The sequence below is a fragment of the Galeopterus variegatus genome, unplaced genomic scaffold, assembly GCF_000696425.1.
Source record: "Galeopterus variegatus unplaced genomic scaffold, G_variegatus-3.0.2 Scaffold4330, whole genome shotgun sequence".
NCBI lineage: Eukaryota > Metazoa > Chordata > Mammalia > Dermoptera > Cynocephalidae > Galeopterus > Galeopterus variegatus.
Window position 1 is genome coordinate 117,741 of NW_007730441.1, and position 13,938 is coordinate 131,678.

The window sequence follows — 13,938 nt, forward strand, 5'->3', positions numbered from 1 at the left end:
AAATATCCTTCCTCACCTCCTTCGAGCTTTATCTCCCTCTGGCAACTGCACTCACATCCTTTCCTGATCTCAGCCAAGCTTCTCAGAAGTTGTAGCTCAGTTCTCTCACCTGCTCACTCCTCACCTAGGCTTACCTGCCTTGGGCCATTAAAACAAGTGTTTCCAGTCTCATCTAAGGACCTATTATTGGCATCTAGCTTTGCCCCCTTCTCTTAGAGTGATCTTCAGGAGACGTCTCGATCTCCTTGGCCAGCCCACCTTCCTCTGTGCAGCCTGGAAGTGTAGATTCCCTTTCCTTTCCTCCCCCCCTGTACTCTGCCAGTGTCCCATGACAAGGACTCCCCAAGGCACATCTCCCCGACTGCCAGATCATAACATCTGGCTACTTGGTATGTTCTCTCAGCAGTTCAAAATCACACCCCAAACTGCCCCTTACCCCTGCCAGCCGGCGTTCTCCACTTCACCATCCACCTAGCTTGAACTGGGCAATGCCACCCTTGACACCTTCCTAACCCCCCGTACCCAATCCAGTCAGCCCTGTTGGTTTCACCTTCTGTCTCCTAAATGTCTCCACTTTGGTCTCAAGGCACACATGGCGGGCTGCAGTAGGCCGACTGGGCTCCTGCTTCCATATTGCCCCATGGCAATCCACTCTCCTTGTGCAGCTGGAGGGGGTCTCAAAACACAAATGTGATCATCCCCCACCCCCACCCTGCCACTTTGAACCTTTCAAGATTTGCTATCGCTCTTCATATAAAACCAAATCTAAAATAGGGTCCATGGTGCCTGCCTGCGGGGGGGGCACCCAGCCAGCCCCTCGTCCAGCCTTACCACGCTCCCCTTCCTACCCACTGCATCCAGCTGCCACCGTCACAGCCTCGGCATCGTTTGTAACCTCAAAAGCACTTGTGTGACTATCTGATTATGGTGGTCTCCCCCACCAGGCTGTGGGGCCCCAAGGCATAGACAGGGTCCCTCTGAGTCACTGATGTCCCCCAGCACCTGGCACAGAGTGGGCACTAGAAAATATTTAAGAGGATCCTGATTCCTATGAAGCAAACCCATTTTTGAGACAAGCTAGGCCTGTGGGACTGAACTTTAGATGAGATTTTAAAATTACTGGCAGATTTTTTAGGCATGAGAATGGTGTTGTAGTGACTTTAAAAAAAAATCTTTATCTGTTGGAGAAACATACTGAAGAGTTTATAGGTGAAACAACATGATGTCTGGGATGTGCTCCAAAGGACTCCAGCAAAAAGTAAATAAAACACATAAACATTCAGTGAGCAGACAAAGGAACCAATAAATCCCATTCTGCTTGTCTGTTCCTGTTGACAGCTATAGGGTCTGCTGCAAGGATGCTGGCTGTCCCGGAGATGGGCCTGCAGGGGCTGTATATTGGTAAGACCCCCACCACTCTGCCCTGACACATTGCCCCACTTGCCCCGGCACTGAGATCCACCTGTAGACTGTCCACACATGCCTCTCCCAGCAGAGGTTCCTGTGAGCCCTTCTGTGTATGTGAGTGTGTGTGTACGGGATGGGTCTGTGCACAGGACCCCTGTGTGTATATGAGCATGTGCATGTGCATGTTTTGTGCAGGGGGTGTGTGCACAGGACCCATGTGAGTGTGTGTCTGTGGGTAGGTCTCTGAGCACAGGACCTGTGTGAGAGTGTAGTCTGCAGGTGCATGTGTGGGCACAGAGTTCTGTGTGCATGTGTGTCTGCTTGTGGCATGGGCTGAAGCAGGCTCCGGGTTCTCTGCAGGGGTGGGAGGCCGGCAGGCAGGAGGGACACTCCTCAGGAAGTCCATTCACAAAGACCTGGCAGGCTGGGCCCTTCCTTCCTGCCTCCCTTCCCAAGCTGAAACCACAGCAAATTGGCCTCTCAAGCTGAAGCTGGTGGCAGAGCCTGAGGCGGTCTGGCTGCCTGAGGAAAGGGAGCCCTCAGAACGTGACCACCATGTCCCTGCCCCTGTGGCACCTCAGACATACTCCGGCCCTGTCCAGGAACTTCCCAGAGTCCCCCTCATACCTGATCCCTCACACGTTCCCAGGTTACCCCAAGGCCGGGGAGGGCTGGGACCTGCCCAGGGCCACATGGCACAGGCCCCTCCCTGGCGACAGACCTGCTTGATTTGTCTATGGATTTTCATGTCAGATCCCACTCTGCCTCTCTGGCCAGCCTCCCTGCCCACGTCCATGGATCCCAGGGTAGTCCCAGTGCCCCTCACATGACCTTAGCAAAGCTCAGTGTAGTGGTGACCAGCCACCAGCCCACACCTATGGGTGTCCAGCCAGGCAGGTCCTCCTGCCCCACCAGCTGCCTGAACTGCCAAGCCAGGCCCTGGGCTGCCTCCAGGGGACTGCTCTACTTTCTCCCACCAAAGGTCCAGCCCAGTCCTAGGCCTGCAGGATCTCAGTGGGGTCCCCTGCTCCCAAATGCTGGCTTGGAGTGTATGTGTGTTTATGTGTGTGAGCGTGTGTGTGTGTGTGTGTGTGTGTGTGTTGAGGGAGGAATGGCAAGCAGACTTCCTCATGTCCTGGTGGTGTGGACGTCCCCCAGCTCAGGGATGGGCTAGGAGGAGGTGCTGCCCCCTCCCTCTTCATCCTCCCCAGGCAGCCAGCTGGGCCTGCCTGTGGCCCTTGTGGAGGGGGAGGGGGGAGCACAGTCAAGTCCTGATTAGAACCATGTGGCCCCTCTAGGATGAAGGGGAGCAGCCCCACCCCTGGGCCAGCTGCCCTACCTCCCAGCCAGTTGGATCTATACTTCCTCTACTGTTTCTGGCTTCTCCACCCTCCACCCCCAGAGCTCACCTGCCCCATCTCTCGTGCCCTACACCTCTGGACTCAGTCTCCCCACCATGCAATGCTTCTCTGTCTCTCTCCCCTCCCCCTGTCATGTGTCTGAGGGGTTCTGGGGGGAGACTGGGTCACTCTGGGGGAAAGGTTGTCTCTGACTGGTAACAGGCCCTCAGCCCCTGCCCCTGCCTCACACTTGTCCCTCCTGGCCCCCCTCTAGTCCCTTTCCCTGGCAGGGTATCCCTTGCCTTGGCCTAGCAAGGTCTGTTGGAGGACCTCCCAGTGCCAGGCCTGGGGCTCAGCCCACCCTGATTGTGCCAGGATGACCTGCCCTCTCTTCTCTGCAGGCTCCAGTCCAGAGCGGTCCCCAGTGCCCAGCCCACCCGGCTCCCCAAGGACCCAGGAAAGCTGTGGCATTGCCCCCCTCACTCCCTCACAGTCTCCAGTAAGCCCAGAGCAGGGATAGGGTGGTGGGTGGCCTGAGTGGCACAGAGGGGGGTTGTGCCTGGTAGAGCTGTGGGACGGCCTGGGCTGGGGAGGAGGATGGAACAGGGTTGCCACCAGGCTTCCTGCCCCTGCACACTCTAGTCATGTGCCCCTCAGGAGGGTTAACCTTGGGTGGCCTTGGACGGTAGGGGTAACAATTCTACAGAGAAAGTGAGCCCTACATAACCAACTCCCAGTGCTCCCCACCGCGGGATGACACCCAGGGGCCATTGCAGTCGGACTGGCTGGGGCAGGTATACCTCTTGAGCATGTGGTTTTCCTAGATCCTCAGAGTACTGGGGCCTCCCAGAGCTGCTCCCCCTCCTATTGGCCACAGCCCCACCTTAATCCAAGTCATGTCTGGGGGAGAGGAGACATGTTGCTAAAAAATAGTTTGGAAACTACTAGCTTGGATTTTCCAAGACATAAGGTCCCCACCCCCAAGCTCCTTATGCACCCCACCCTGGATGGCTTTGCCCTTGTGATCCAGCTTGGGGACCCCCTTGTTCTCAGGGATCTCAGGCGTGGCCTGAGAGAAGGTAAGGACCACTCTGGGCATGTGCACAGGGCCTCTCCTCTCTGCTGCAAAATCAGACAAAGTCTGGTTTGTGTCACTGTGTCTGCAAAGAGCAAGAAGGTGAAATATACACAGGTCCATGTGCTATAAAGCTGTCTGGAGGAGCAAAATTGCTCCCAGCTGGGTCCAGGCTGGTGGATGGTGTGAGAACGGGGTGGAGCTAAGGCAGTCCAGGCAGAAGGTGGGCAGAGAACTGAGGGCAGGAAAGCAGGAGCTTGAGCCAAAAACTGCATGGGGCTACCTGGAGGCCTTGAGCTTTCTGAGCAGTGGGCATGTCCGGGGCTCAGCCTGGAGCCTGGGAGGGCAGGGGAACCCAGGCAGGCGGGCAGGTGGGGATGAGCCAGGGCTGGTCTGGACCACAGCCAGTGGAGGAGAAGGGGCTCCCAAGTGCGGTCAGCCTGACCCTGCTGGCTGCTCGCTGAATCTAGGTCTTGCTCCTGCAGAAGCCAGAGGCCCGAGCCCCCCAGCAGGCTCCCTTCTCCGTGGTGGTGGCCATCGACTTTGGCACCACATCCAGTGGCTATGCCTTCAGCTTTGCCAGTGACCCTGAGTCCATCCACATGATGAGGTGAGGGTGGCTGGGCTGGGAGATTGGTGGGGGGGGTCCTCACCACCTGCAATGGGCCTGGTCCCAGAAGTACTGTCACTGAGACATGGGATCTCCTTAGAACCCCTTCCACCTTTAGTCTGGGGCACACCACTGGAGCAAAAGGTTGAGAATGAGCCCCAGGCCTCAGCTCCCAGCTCAATTGGAACAACTCCCAGCCCTCTGCAGGAAATGTCAGGCTTTGTTCTTAATTTTTAAATTTTTATTGAGATATAACAAACAATAAAACACGCAAATCGTTTTCTGGGCTTGTGCACAAACACACACACATGTGCACATGTTTTTTTTTTAAAAATGGGATCTCATACAACTTACTTTATTTGAAACTTTCAACCCTGTTTTGTAGATGTTTTATGTCAGTACATACAAAGGTACTACTTTCTTTTCACAGTTGCATAGTATTCTATAGTACGGATGTGTTAGAATTTATCCATTCCCCTATGGTTTTAGGGGTTCTCTCCTCTCATTTTTCACTATTACAAAAAGTGCTGCTATGAATATCCTTCTTTGAAAACTTGTGCTGGGATCTCTATAGAGTAGATTCCAAAAGGCAGATTCCTCAGTCCAACATCTCAAATGAAAAACAGGGAAACAAAGGATCAGAGGGTTAACTGAGTTGACAAGTCACACAGTTAAGAAAGAGATTGAATTACACTGTTTCTCTTGCTTATAACAAAATACCTGGGACTGGGTAATTTATAAAGAAAACAAAATTTACTGCTTACAGTTTCTGAGGCTGGGAAGTCCAAAGTCCAGGGAACACAGCTGGTGAAGGCTTTGGTGGTGGCAACATGGATGACAGGGTATCACATTCTGAAAATGGTTTAGCGGAGGGAGCAAGAGAGCAGCTTCCTCATTCAGTCTCCTTTTAAAGCCTTCAGAACCACGCCCATGACCACCGTTACTAATCCATTCACCACTGCACAGTCCTACAATCTAATCACCTCTTCAAAGCCCCACCTTTTGGTTACCATAATAGGATTTCCTACCCTCATCAGTTACAGTGGGAATTAAGTTTTGGGGGGACATTCAGCCCAAGGCAGAGATATTTGAAAAATCCATTCTGATGTTGAGTTTTATTTTAACAAAACATTTGTTTGAACACTCTCCTTTGGACCTCAAGATCCTGATCCTTTGAATGTATCTGGGCTGAGAGGTACAGGGGGGCTTCCTGAGGTGCGGGAGGGTGGATGGAAGGGTGAATGGAAAGACAGACAGGGGTCACTGCTCCAAAGATAAATGGGACTTGAGCTTCATGAGCCGGGACTGTCCTTCCCTTCTCTGCTCCCTCCACATCACAGGAGGCCACAAAGTCTCTGGGCACTGATAGTCTTCTAGGAGCTGCAGGGCATCCCAGCTGGCATGCTCATCAGCACACATGGCTGGGGCCAAGGACACATGAAGGGACACTGTTTCTGTCCTGTGGAGGTGACAGTCATAGGAAGTAACTGGAAGACATCCTGGCCTCCTAAGCCCTCCCTTCCCACCCTCACCAGCCACAAATGCTGTCATTTCAGTGTCTCCCTAATATCTCTGAAATACCCATCCATTTCTCTCCATGACCACCACCCCTGCCCAAATTCAGCCCCCGCCCTCTCTCACCTGGTTTACCTTCTTCATTCTCCCTTCCCTCCAGTCTGTTGCTGCATGGGGACCAGTGACCTTCCTTTCTAAAGGCAAATGTGGTCATGCCTCTTCACTTCCTTACTTAAAATCTACCAAGATAGAATTCTGAAATAGCATTCAGTGATCTTCATTATCTTCTCTGTATTTTCTCTGCTGCATATTGAGCCAACCTATAGCTAGTCCCCCTGCTCTTCCACACTTCGAAGCTCTTGCACATGCTGCTCCCTATGCCTGGATGCCCAGTTCCTTCTCCCAAAAGGCTGCAATGAAGAACTTGGCCTTGAGGGGTCAGGGCTTCGGAAAAGGAATAGGATAAGCCAGCCCGTGGCTCACTTGGGAGAGTGTGGTGCTGAGAACACCAAGGCCACGGGTTCGGATCCCTGTATATGGATGGCCGGTTGGCTCACTTGGGAGAGCGTGGTGCTGACAACACCAAGCCAAGGGTTAAGATCCCCTTACTGGTCATCTTTTTTTTTTTTTTTAAAGGAAGAAAAGGAGTCGGAAGGGGAGGAAGGGATTGTGCAAGCAATGAACTGGGCAGCGAGTTCTGGGTGGAGGCCCAGAAGCCCCTGTAGACAGGGAGGTTCAGAAATTCAGGTTTTGGGGGCCTGCCTGAGGTGCAGTCCCCTGGGGTTTAGTTTCTGATGTGGGTCAGATAGGAATGGCCATGAAAGGCCTTGAAGAAGCTTGGCTGTGGAAGACAGCATGGAGGAGGGCAAACTAGCTGGCCAGGAGAAGTCTGCTAGGGCTCCAGACACACACATCAGGAGACCAGATCCAGGAGGATGGATGATGGTTTGCTGTTGCTGTTAAAGGTGCAGGGAGGTGAGGTCAAGTGGTGTACCTCATGGGAGGGAGAGGAGTTAGGAGGACTCAGTGGCCCCATGGACAGGGAGGATCCCATGGGTAGGATTTATGGAGATTTAAGTGGGTGCCAGGCACCATCTTCCTTCCTATGCTCTTCACAAGAACCCTGAGAGGTAAGTACTATTATTATTCCCATTTTATGGATGAGAAGACTGAGGCTCAGGGAGGCTGTGTCCTGCTCAAGGTCATACAGCTGGCCCCAGAGCTAGAGCCTAACCCCATGAAGGGAGGGTTGCCCTTGCCCACACTGCCCGTCCCGTGCCTCTGCAGGAAATGGGAGGGTGGGGACCCGGGCGTGGCCCACCAGAAGACCCCGACCTGCCTGCTGCTGACCCCAGAGGGCGCCTTTCACAGCTTTGGCTACACTGCCCGCGATTACTACCATGACCTGGACCCCGAAGAGGCGCGGGACTGGCTCTACTTCGAGAAGTTCAAGATGAAGATCCACAGCGCCACTGTGAGTCACACTGCGGCTCTGGGCAGGGCTCCAGCCAGGGAGGTGGGGCCAGGATGGGGAAAAGCAGGGCTAACGGAGAGTGTGGAAAAGCTAAAAGGTGAGGAAGGGCCTTACAGAGGAGTGGCTAAGAGGGGGCGGGGCTAAAGGAGAAGCTGGAGGGGTGTGGGCGGGGCTCAGGAATGGTTGGGGCGGGGCTAAGGAGAGGGGCTGTGGCAGAGGACAGGTGATGTGAGAGTGGTGCCATACTAGAGGAAGGGAAGCTCCAGGAAAAGAGGTGATTTTAAGATAGAGGTCGTCAGGAAAAGGGGGCAGAGCTATGGCCTCCTGAAGAGCTGCTCTTGTCCCTGCCAGGATCTCACCTTGAAGACCCAGCTAGAAGCGATAAATGGTAAGAAGATGCCCGCTCTAGAGGTGTTCGCCCATGCCCTGCGCTTCTTCAAGGAGCATGCCCTTCAGGTGAGCTGTGGCCCCCATCCCTGCTGACTGGGGACCCCAGGCCTTTCTACTCCATTCCTTTCTCTCACCCCATCCCCGTCCATCTGATGGGTAGGTCAAAGGTCAGAGGTCATCCCCAGTGACCTGCCTTCCTGTCTGGTAGAGCCTTGCACCAAGCCATACGGGTGTATGATGGAGAGGGTCTTCCGGCTCAGCTGGGAAGTCCTCCCTGAGGTTTGATTAGTCCCTCCGGCTCCCGTAAAGGGCTGAAGACACCCCCACCTCCACCAAGCCAGCTGTTCCTCTCACTGTCCCCTACTGCTGCAGGAGCTGAGGGAGCAATGCCCATCACTGCCAGAGAAGGACAATGTGCGCTGGGTGTTGACAGTGCCTGCCATCTGGAAACAGCCAGCCAAGCAGTTCATGCGGGAGGCTGCCTACCTGGTGAGGATGTGGGGGCAGAGCAAAAAACGCTGCTCAGGAAGGCCCTGGGGATGGCCCCATTCCTTCATTCACCCGCCATCCCTGGGACCACAGAGTCATTGTGTAATGACTTCCAGCCTTCCCCTGCTGGGAGTTTGGGGGGTTGTTGCCACCAGGAGAGGGAGTGGGCCTGCAGAAACAAAGGAAGATGGACAAGAGGCTTAACCCAGGCCAGCATGGACAGTGTTTTAAGTCAGGTTTCCTAGAAACAGAACCCAAGGTGGAGATTCTCATGCACGTGGTCTGTTGAAGAAAGCCTGTCAGGGGAAAGGAGAGGAAGGGAGGCAGGACAGGAGAGAGAACTAAGCAAGCATGTAGTCTTGGCTGGAGTCATGGGGGAGCTCTGGAGGAAGAACTCTAGCAGAGTTGGCCACAGTGAGGTAAGGGGGCTGGCTTCTTTTTTTTTCTTCCTTTTTTGTCTTTTTTAGTGACCGGTAACGGGATCGCAACCCTCGGTGTTGCGCCCGCACCACACTCAGCCAGTGAGTGGGAACCGGTCTCCACATGGGATCCGAACCCTTGGCAGGAGCGCCGCCACGCTCTCAAGCGGCGCACTCTCCAGTGCGCCACCGGGCCGGCCCAGGGCTGGCTTCTTATACGTCCAGATCAGTCTGTCATGGGTTGCTGGGGGAGTAGGAGGGAAACCTCTGGAAGTGAGGCAGTTCCCATTCAGCTGGGGACAGTTGTCCAGAGGTGGGGCAGTTGTGAGCCAATAGCAGCTGACACTCAAGCAGCTGTGGGCTCCAAGAACATTCAATCCAGCTGGCCTTGGGATTTTCAGGAGCATCTCCCTGGCCCCAACCATTGTAGATTCTTGAGCAGGGGAAGGACTGTGAAAATATAAAGGGAGGTGATTCTGGCAATGTGTACTGATCTTCCTACCACAGAGAAGCCCAGAGATCTGGAGAAAGGCGGGTGGGGGGCTTAGGCACAACCCTCTCCAGTAGGAACAGAGAGGGGGCACAGCCTCCCAGAGCAAGACTCATTGCTTGGTCCTAACCCTGCGGCCTTGGGAGACAGACCCTAGGATGTCCAAAATGGATCTCAAGTCTGCCTGTGAACCCCTCAGCCCATACCTGGGGGCCAGGCATGACCCAGGAGCCAGGTCTGTGGGTGCCTTGTCACTGGAAGAAACTAAGCCTGAGCATAGTGGGTATGCCCCCACAGGGATCAGGATGGAAGCTAGGCTGTCCCCAGCCAGAACAAACACCTCCCACCCTAGTGCCCCCCTGTTGTCAACCTGCCCTGCTTCCTCCCTTACTGTTCCCTGGCTGCCAACTCAGGAAGAGCTGGCGCTGAACAGGAAGTCTCTGTCCCTACCCACATCCCCCTCCCCTATCTGGTCAGAATCTGGGGAACCCCACAAATCATAAAGTACTTCCCAACAGGGATCCCCTGCCCTGATGCAGGAGATAACAGATGCCAAGCATTTTCCCCCCCACTGTCTGTCTTGATGCCTGGAATTCCACTGTTTCCTTCCTGCTGCGTCAGATTCCCTGGGAAAAAAATTCTCCTGGGAGTGGGGCAGCCTGTGACCACTGTCTGACACCAGCCTGGTGGAGGAAGAGGGTTCAGTGAGCTAAATGGGGCTCCCACCATCTCCTCTGACCTGCTATACCCCCACACTGTGCTGGAGTCTCTGCTAACCCCCACCAGTGCTCAGTGGGCACACCCTGCACTAGCTGCAGCCCCATCATCTTAGGAAGCTTGAAAGGGCAGATCCCAGGTGCTCTAGGGTTGCACTCTGTCTAGGGTCTCTTCCTGCTGGGCAACCCCTTGGCCATGGCTGTGTCCTTCCCTAGCCCGGTCAGGTGTGAGGCAGCTCCAAATTTGTGCAGCGTGGAGGAGACTGAGAGGCCTAGTATGCATGAGGTGTGATGGGGAAGGAGGTGAGATCCCCACAGACCCTGGTTCCCCACCCTGGCATGCCATCTCAGGTGTGACAGCACAGGGTGCTGCCTGGTTCTGCCTACTCCCATCCCCAGGCTGGCCTGGTGTCTCGAGAGGATGCAGAACAGCTACTCATTGCCCTGGAGCCCGAGGCTGCTTCTGTCTACTGCCGCAAGCTGCGTCTGCACCAGATCATGGACCTAAGTGGCCGGGTCCCTGGTAGTGGGCGCCTGGGCGAGCGCCGCTCCATTGACTCCAGCTTCCGGCAGGGTGAGTGGCCCCCAGGGGCAGTGCCAACCCTTGAGGGCCAGAGGATCACTGAGGCCAGGGGCTCAGTCATGTCCAGGATGAAGGGGAGGAAGACTCCGCCCTGGATGATCCCAATCTGAGCAGGTAGAAATATCCCTGGTGGTGTTCAGTCAGGGAGGGAGGCACAGCCCTGCTCGGGGGTTAACTAGTCAGAGGATGGGACACAGCCCTGACCTGGAGGAGCCCAATCTGAGGGTGAAGATTTCGCCTTGCAAAAATCTGAGGAGGGTAGGTCTCAGCCCAGCCCCACCCTGAGCTGAGATGAGAGGTCTTCAGGAGCTTTCTCTTAAACAGCCTCTGCAGCAGCTGCCCCTCCCTCTTCCTGCACACTAGCTATACCCCCTACATAAGCCCCCCACCCACCTACATCAGCCCCAAGCTCCTGCTGCCGGGACTGGGCACCGAGGCCAAGAACAGCTATTGTCAATCTTGGTCACTCTCCCAAATGCCATCTCTTATGACAGGGAGAGGTCCTAAGTTGAGCTTCCCTAAGAACATCTCCCTTTCATCTCCCCAAGCTCATCCAAACACTCCTAAACCTGATTTGGCCATGGCCTGAGCCTCCTGGGTTAAGGGAAGGTCCTGTGTCCAGAAATACATCCTCCAGCTGTTGGATACAGAACCTGAGATTACCCCTTGGGTTTCCCTGTACCCTTTGGGGTCTGGCATTGCCCTCTCCCAGTCAGGAGAGGGTAGGAGTCTCAGGAGTACTGGCTGCTCCAGGGGGTCGTGGAGGGTCTTGGCAGGACAATGGGGGCTGAGTGTGGCAGCTGTGGTGCCTCCTTCTAACTTCACTCTCCTGCTGTCCCCCAACCACCAGCCCGCGAGCAGCTGCGAAGGTCCCGCCACAGCCGCACGTTCCTGGTGGAGTCTGGCGTTGGAGAGCTGTGGGCAGAGATGCAAGCAGGTGGGAGGAAAAGGGGATGGAGGGATATTTCTTGGCCCTGCGGGGCATCACATACCGATGGGAAAGAGAACAATTCCGAAGCCACCCCGCCCCTAGAAGTCTGCCCCTTCCTCCTCCATCCACTGTACCTAACCTGGCAGCCCCGTCACAGTGCCTGCACCCCCAGCCACTCACAACCGCACCCTAACTCCCAGTCCTCCAGGGGATTCTCCCCTGACGCTCATGTGGAGTTGCAGAACCTCTGGAACCATTTCTCCCTCACACCCTGCACCCCTATCTGGTGACGTGAGGTTCAACACCTGAAGCCCCTCACATCCCTGTACCCCGCAAGCAGGGCTCGGGACCTGGGGTAGGGTCGGAAGCTGAGCGAGGCTAGAGGGGTCGCGGGGATGAGGGAGCGAGGCAGGCCCCGAGTGTGTGCCGCGTTCGCCGCCACAGGAGACCGCTACGTAGTGGCAGACTGCGGGGGAGGCACTGTTGACCTCACCGTGCACCAGCTGGAGCAGCCCCACGGCACCCTCAAGGAGCTCTACAAGGCGTCTGGTGAGTAGCGGGGCAGCGCCCTGGTGCCCCGCGCGCCCCCGCCCCGCCAACGCCCCCTGGCGGCCGGGAGGGCGCTGACCCCCCCCCTTCGTTCTCCGCCCCACCCCAGGCGGTCCCTATGGCGCGGTGGGCGTGGACCTAGCCTTCGAGCAGTTGCTGTGTCGCATCTTCGGCGAGGACTTCATCGCCACCTTCAAGCGGCAACGGCCAGCAGCTTGGGTGGATCTGACCATCGCCTTCGAGGCCCGCAAACGCACGGCTGCCCCGCACCGTGCGGGGGCGCTCAACATCTTGCTGCCCTTCTCCTTCATTGACTTCTACCGCAAGCAGCGAGGCCACAACGTGGAGACGGCCCTGCGCAGGAGCAGGTGGGCCTGGGACCTGCGGGCTCAAGCAGGATTTGCCGACGGGGAACGCCTTCGCAGGGGAAGGTCGTGGGCGCTGGAGGGCGGGGGGCGAGGATCCGTCTGATCTATCCCACATACACTTAATGCCAGCCTGGCGGCAGGGGCAGGGGCATGGAACCCCGGCGCGGCAGGCTCCGCCCCAGGAATCTGCAGCCCCGACTGAGGCAAGAGGAAGAACCATGGGCCCCAGGGGAAAGGGCGGACGTCTATCTCCTCCCTGCCTGCTCCCCACCCCCAACCCTCGCGCCCTGCCAGCCAATGCTCGTTGGCTTCTCTGCACCGAGGCGAGGGGAGACTCCTCTCCTGTGACCTCATGCCTGGAACTGGAGCAGGCTGGCTGCTAAAGCCTCTAAGAGAGTGGATATAAGGGCTAACGCCCAGCTGGGGCACCATTCACACACAACGTGCGGTCAGCGCCCAGACACATCTGCCTGGAGCTAGGGGTAGGGAGTGAGGACTACAGATCCCAAGCTGGGCCAAGCAGCTGGGACATGGGCCTGTTTCCCCTTCACCACCTACAGCGTGAACTTCGTGAAGTGGTCCTCACAAGGGATGCTCCGGATGTCTTGTGAGGCCATGAACGAGCTCTTTCAGCCCACAGTCAGCGGGATCATCCAGCACATAGGTGAGCGCTTGAGTTCGGGTCCTCCATTCACCCCCACATATACACCCAGATGCGAGAATAATTCCTCCATTAGTGCCTGGAAACCTCCACACATCCATATATTGGGATGAAAGCTAGAATCATGTGGAACACCTGGAGGACAAAGTGCAGTGATGATTAAGAGCTAGGAGGGATGACGTGTAGTCTTGCCAAGTTAAAGAACTTCTGTTGCCTCAGTTTCCCTATTTATAAAGTGGGGTGATAGCACACTGAGTTCCCTAAAATGTTATTACAGGGATAAAATAAGTTGAAGTACCTAGAGTGAGCATAGTGTCTTGCACACAATATCTGGGTATTTCATACAGGTAAATGCACATCCTTATCCCTCACCGTCCACGTTGCGGGGAGAGAGAAGAGGGTGGGGGCAGAGTGTTGGGGAGACAGAGCCCCTGAAGATTGCCAGGAGCCCTCAATGAAAGCGCTCAGTGTTTTTCTTCATCAGAACCGGGTTATCGTTTTGTAGTTCAAATGGCTAGTTTCCAGTTGCCAGGAGGGTTCGGGCGGTGGGGGGTTGAGGGGGAAGACTCGCCAGTGGCCTGGTAGTGGTGGCCTCAACGGCTCATGATCTCTCTCCCTCCTCTCTCACACTCTCCCCGCCCCTCCTCCTTACCGCCCCCACCCCTGCCCCGCCCGCGTTCCGTCCCGCAGAAGAGCTGCTGGCGCGGCCGGAGGTGCAGGACGTGAAGCTGCTGTTCCTGGTGGGCGGCTTCGCCGAGTCGGCCGTGCTGCAGCACGCGGTGTCGCGTGTTTCTGTCCTGTGGAGGTGACAGTCATAGGAAGTAACTGGAAGACATCCTGGCCTCCTAAGCCCTCCCTTCCCACCCTCACCAGCCACAAATGCTGTCATTTCAGTGTCTCCCTAATATCTCTGAAATACTG

At 56.0% G+C, this 13,938-nt stretch overlaps 1 protein-coding gene across 1 annotated transcript in view; it reads left to right on the plus strand.

Moving 5' to 3' along the window:
* The first annotated feature begins 1,358 nt into the window (after positions 1–1,358).
* The window catches only part of HSPA12B (heat shock 70kD protein 12B), a 13,303-nt gene continuing 723 nt past the window's right edge, over positions 1,359–13,938 (plus strand). Inside the window, exons 1-12 of the mRNA XM_008587281.1 lie at positions 1,359–1,401; positions 3,149–3,246; positions 4,308–4,432; positions 7,235–7,421; positions 7,773–7,877; positions 8,184–8,300; positions 10,325–10,499; positions 11,359–11,445; positions 11,884–11,988; positions 12,098–12,356; positions 12,917–13,020; positions 13,708–13,822. Of these exons, the coding sequence (XP_008585503.1) occupies positions 1,359–1,401; positions 3,149–3,246; positions 4,308–4,432; positions 7,235–7,421; positions 7,773–7,877; positions 8,184–8,300; positions 10,325–10,499; positions 11,359–11,445; positions 11,884–11,988; positions 12,098–12,356; positions 12,917–13,020; positions 13,708–13,822 (1,520 nt within the window). The remainder of the gene's footprint in view (positions 1,402–3,148; positions 3,247–4,307; positions 4,433–7,234; positions 7,422–7,772; positions 7,878–8,183; positions 8,301–10,324; positions 10,500–11,358; positions 11,446–11,883; positions 11,989–12,097; positions 12,357–12,916; positions 13,021–13,707; positions 13,823–13,938) is intronic.